This window comes from Salvia hispanica, chromosome 2, assembly GCF_029641045.1.
Source record: "Salvia hispanica isolate PSC_SH4W2 chromosome 2, Shi_PSC_v1, whole genome shotgun sequence".
NCBI lineage: Eukaryota > Viridiplantae > Streptophyta > Magnoliopsida > Lamiales > Lamiaceae > Salvia > Salvia hispanica.
In genome coordinates, this window is record NC_142693.1 from 28,148,278 (window position 1) to 28,154,285 (window position 6,008).

The 6,008-nt window shown below is 37.0% G+C and overlaps 1 protein-coding gene across 1 annotated transcript; it reads right to left on the reverse strand.

The window, feature by feature from the left end:
• Positions 1-4,639: 4,639 nt before the first annotated feature.
• Positions 4,640-6,008, reverse strand: LOC125202570 (phosphoenolpyruvate carboxylase kinase 2-like). The gene is made up of 2 exons (XM_048100993.2): positions 5,193-6,008; positions 4,640-5,111 (listed from the first exon to the last, which is right to left on the reverse strand). Exons 1-2 carry the CDS (start codon positions 5,968-5,970, stop codon positions 5,056-5,058), a joined length of 834 nt encoding a protein of 277 aa, XP_047956950.1. The 5' UTR covers positions 5,971-6,008; the 3' UTR covers positions 4,640-5,055.

Here is a 6,008-nt window from a genome sequence, read left to right on the forward strand (position 1 = left end):
AGAAGAGGTAGTTGTCCACGTTGAAGAGGAGGGACTGAGGATGCGACGAGAAGTTTGGGTGAGATAAGTACTAGAAGTTATTTATAATATTTTTTTTATTTAAATATTTAGATATTATTTTTTCGTAAAAAGAAATTGTTCCGTCATGTAGTCATTCTTTGATTTCTGTAATCACATGGGATGTCCTTGTGATAGAAAATGACTTGTCATGTAGTTATACTTTGATTTTCGTGATCACATGGGTTGTCATTGGATTTCACCACCACTTGTATAGAAAATGACTTGTCGTGTAGTCATACTTTGATTTTCGTGATCACATGGGTGGTCATTGTATTCCATCACCACTTGTGATAGAAAATGACTTGTCGTGTAGTCATACTTTGATTTTCGTGATCACATGGGTTGTTATTGGATTCCACCGCCACTTGTGATAGTTAATGACTTGTCATTTAGTGATTCTTTGATTTTCTTGATCACATGGATGTCATTAGATTCTTCCACCACGTATGAGCACAATTCTTCTATTCATGCTTTGATTGAAGGGCTTACCCGCTGGAGCGATGGCTTGGCCGGTCCCGGAACCTCCATACCCATGGTCGCCCTCCGCCGCGGCGCCCCAGCGCCACGACTTCAAATGCGAAATGTTCAAAGTTGAGAAGCTGCGTCGCCAGATTTGGGAAAGAAGATGAAGGAAAATGGGTTTGAAGTTTGAACTCATGTTGGAGTATTAATTTCCTATTGGGCCTTAAATTTTATATACTATTGGGATGTTTTTATTGAATATTACGATAATAAAACAAGCCTAAGTTTAAACAATTAAACACATAAACAGTAAAACCCAACAATTAAATCCCACATGCTATGCAGCCGAGCATTAATTCTTTTTCACAATTTTTGATTTCTTCTTTTAATTTACTTTTTTTTCTCATTTTATTTTCCTTTTTAATCATGAGTAGGACACTTGTAACCAAATTGTCCAAATTTTAATTCTTAAAAGAATATACAGTTTGCACACTCTATATTTTCAACATCCTTACCTTAAATTTAAAATTTCATAGATAAAATATTTTGAGTACAAACATGATCTAATCATCAATTTCATAGATTTTGTAATTTGAATTATTTTTAGTTATTTGAAAAAAACATAAAATCCAATTAAAACATACCTAAATAAAATACATCTTGGCTTAACTTTTTATTTTAATATTTCTCTTATAGATACATTAGTTTATTTTCGGATATCGAATAAAATATTAGGTTTGCTAAATTTGATTGCATATTTTTATTCAAAAAAAATTTGAATGAACAATAAATCAAACTGTATAGTATATCAATAAATTAATTTTTTTAATATTAATGTTATTTTAAATAATATTATTTTTTATTAAATTTTAGCACCGGCTAATTTATATTTCTGGTTCCGTCCCTGACATAAGCAACAAAAATTAAAAGTTACATACTAAGCAACGGAAATGGAAGATTACATACTAAGCAACAGAAGTTGAAAGTTACTCCCTCCGTCCACGATTAAGAGTCTCATTTCTAAATGGCGCGGGTTTTAAGAAATGTTAAGAAAAGTGGGTGGAAGAAAGTTAGTGGAATAGGGGTCCCACTTGTATATGTTAGTTTTAAATGATATGTGAGTTAAATGAGTTAGTGGAATGTGGGGTCTCTTTACCATTCATGGTAATTATGAACCGGGACTCTTATTCGTGGACTGACCAAAATGGAAAAACGGGACTCTTATTCGTGGACGGAGGGAGTACATACTAAGAAACATACATTGGAAACAGATAAATTACGATTGCTTCCCAAACAATTCTTCTATTAGATTGCGTTTCAGATCTTCTTCTTCTGGGGTTAAGTCCCTCCTAGCCATCAGCGGAATAAGGATAGCTGCTTTGATGTTTCATTCCTGAATATCACTAGCTGCCTTGATCTTCCGTTCCTGAATATCACATTCCATTTCACATGTGACTCTCATTCACACAGTGCTGCAATGAAATCATTAGGGATTGTATATGATGGTGTTGTTGCAACTTCTTTGCCTTTTCTTTTAGCCTAAGCCTTAGCTTGATCTCTTCCGATAGGACGTTGCAATGTTGAAGAACGACTCCCACAACTTTCTTCGAGACTATCTTCGTCTGGCTGGAAACACGTTAATCGGTGCTATTCAATTTCAATTCTCACTTTGGATTGTGTCTCATCACCTTCTCAAACACCTTATGGTGTGTAAATTTGCTCTTACCATACATGTGTTGAGCGGTTTTCTCAATGTCCTCTTTAGACTGGCTACTCGTAGCTCGATCATGCGCATGTTTGTATGCACCAACCTACTTTGTGACATTTGTGTTGAGTCATTTGTAGCGTTGTCTCAATGACTCTGAACTTCTTTGTTGTCTCATTCCTGGATTTTATTTTCTTGTTTGCTCATATAGATCAATAACATTTTGCCATAGATGGACACTAGTTTGGTTGGTGCTAACAATTGCATTCACGCTCACGAAACACCAAGCAGACATTAATGTCATGTATTCTTGCTCACTCCAACCATGTGGAGTGTTTGAAGCACTCAAGTTGGTTTGTAATATGCCTTGGCTTGAATATTGGTTTTGAAATGAACTTTGAAATTGATCAGAATTCGAAAAATCATCAAAACTAGGGAAATAATCTTGAGAAGGATTGAAATTTTGGGAAGGGTTGAAGTTTTGGGAAGGATAGAAATTTGAGGAATCGGAGAATATATTATTCTCATCATCCTCCATAGTTAGCAACAAAAGAAATTAAAAAATATGAAATTTTATAAACAAGAAGAATTATAGTGATATTTTTTGTATGCAAAACTATAGCAAATGTGGCCACTATTTATAGAGGAAGAAAAATTGAATTTTGATATGACTTATAATTTTTAATATAATAGTATATATTAAAGATATATTAATTATAAAAAAAATAATATCAAATAAAAATGGCAAATCTCATTGGCTGAGTGGTAAAATGAGAGGAAAGACTGTTCGACCTGTGTAACCTAATTAACCGACCTATGTCAAAGAGAGAGAGACTGCATGGATTGATTTTATTTATTTTTTAAATGCAATAATGATGTTGCGGTCGATCGTGCCGCACTGGCAAAGTTGGTCTAAAGAAGAGGGCTTGAACTCGACACCTCATACATTGATGTCTAAGCTCCTTGCCGCTTGGACAAAGGCTCTTGACCCACTTTCCTTTTTAGTTTCACGTTTTCATTTATAGAAAAAAGTTTTCTTTCATGCTAATATAAATACAGTATTATATTATCTCTCCACTTAATACATAATATAAAATATCCTAAAATCTCGTTTCGTCCCATAAGGGTGGCCTCTTTTATGGATGGATGAGTACTACTTTATTCATCGAAGTTCAAATCACTGTGATAAACGGTAAGTTAACGTACTAAGTACTACTATTAATTATCTTTAGATTAAGAAAAGGTGATAAGTGATGGTTGATGGGGTCAACTTCTCAATATGATACTCCAAAGTCCAAAGCATATCCTAAATAATATTCCCTCAACCGTATCACATGGGGCATGGCTTTTTCTTTTCCACAAGTTGCAAAGAAAATTGTGGAGTACTGATTCATGCTTTTGACTAAAATTCAAATTTCAAACAGCTAAGCATCATCCTTAATTGGTGGAAGAATCTCTTGGAGACTGAGAATAAAATAATGCTAAAGATGTTAGCCAAAATTAATGTAGCAGACATTATTCCAGAAATAAATAATTAAATAATTGAATTATGAAGAAGATTCTAGATGTCCTTATCTTATCAAAATAGCCAGGCTGCTTATCAAGTTAGGCACTTTGTTTTGTCAACAATTAGGATTTATGAATTTGTGCATTAAATGTCACGTCTTACTCACTTTTTTTTTCTCCTTTTGACACCTAATTTGAATATAAATCCATGTAGTATACTTTGGAAATACAACGGAATTACCAATTTTTGCATTAATTATTGATTAACCTATTAAAACGAAAAAATTGTATGAGAATCCTATAAACATTTTGATTTAAGTATAAAGATCTAAGAATGTGTTTTGCCATTTTTTTTATTAATCCCTTGTGTTTTGAAGATAATTACATTATTTCTTCTATCCACTATTAGTGTCCTACATTATTATTTTGCCATATCCATTTAAAGTAAATACTAAATAAAAATGAGAATCACGTACATATTTTTTAAATTTATGATAAGTCAAAATTGGCATTTAATTCGAGATAATATCAAGGTGTGACTTTTAATCCCAGATTGATCTAATATTTATTATCAAATGCCTAGTAATTTATCATTTCCAAATCTGAAGTCTCAATTTCATAAACAAAAGAGATAGGTATGTAAATCCCAAGTAACAATTTCATAAACAAAAGAGACCATTTGAAGATGAAACGCAAACTTCTGATATCCTTCGTTCAATATGTCTAAAGTTCGAGTAATTATTGACATTAAAAAACTACAACTCGAAATAGAACTCTCTCAAGCACATACATTTTGAAAGTCTCAAGATTAATATATAAAAAAAAGAAAAACAAGAAATTTTGGTCTCGAGTTCGAATACACTGTGACACAAGTCTTTCGTTGCCGAAAAATGAGAAGCAAGAGAGTATCAAACAAAGTTTCTCCTTTATTCCATCAAACCTCAGATTACCAAAAAACAATACAAAGGCATGGAAAATTAGAAGACACTCAACACCTAAATCAGATTTAGATGCATACATTATTCATTTATTTGCCACAAACTATTCTCAAATCTCTCACCACTAGAGGAAATAGTATGATCCAAAACCACCACTCATCCAAAACAAAGAGATGATCTGCCATTAATTTGCCTCTGATGAAAAAGGGTGAGAGATTCATCTTCTAAGCCGCATAACATACAGTAGAACTTAGATAGTAGTATTATTATTCCTCTGCTTCACCATGATGTTTCCGACCACCGCCGCCGGGCTGGCCCCCGCCGCCTCTATGTACAGCTCCGGTGATCGTATTTATCCATTGGTGCAGCAGCAGCAGAAGTGAATTAGGTTAATTCCGCCATTGATGACATCTCTCCTCCGTTTATGATCCACGGATGCCCTAAAATTAGCAATCAAGATGAAAATTAAACTCAAAATTGACATATTGAACAGATCTATAATGTAGAGAGATAATACTCACTGAGGACTTGCTCAGCCGAGAGCCTTCTAGAAGGATCTCTACAGATCATCTTCCTCAACAGATCCTTGGCCTCCGGCGACACGGAACGGAAAATCTTCGGCGGAAACCTCAAATTCCCCCGAAGCACCGCCTCAAACGTCTCCGCCGCGCCATCGCCGTAGAACGGAGGCACGCCGGCCAACATTATGTACAAAATCACGCCGGCGCTCCACACATCCACCTTCTCATCGTAATCCCTCCCCATCAGCACCTCCGGCGCGACGTAATACGGCGTTCCAACCACGCCGCTCATCTCGGAGACGTCGAACAGCTCCGCCGATCCGAAATCGGCGAGCTTCAGCCGGCCTCTGGAATCGAACAGGATGTTGTCCGGCTTGATATCCCTGTGCGCGACCCCCATCCGGTGGCAGAACGAGACCGCCGCCATCAATTGGCGCAGAATCGCGGCGGCGTCGGGCTCGGAGAGGCGATCGCCGGACGAGATCCGGTCGAATAGATCGCCGCCGTCGCAGAGATCGGTGACGAGGTGGATGTAGTCGTCGTCCTCGTAGACGTCGTGGAGGCGGAGGATGCTAGGGCACGCGGAGAGGAGGTGGAGAATCTTCGGCTCCGCGTCGAGGCAGCGGCGGTCGGCGTCGTCGGTGAGAGAGTGCTTGTAGATCGATTTGCAGGCGAAGGAATCGGAGGAGGCGGTGGAGAAACAGCGGTAAACGACGCCGAATCGGCCGCGGCCGAGCTCTTCGCAGAGTTGGTAGTGTTGTTTGAGGCTCTCGCACATGATATTCTAGGAAGTTAGCTCAGTGTTTTGGGGAAATA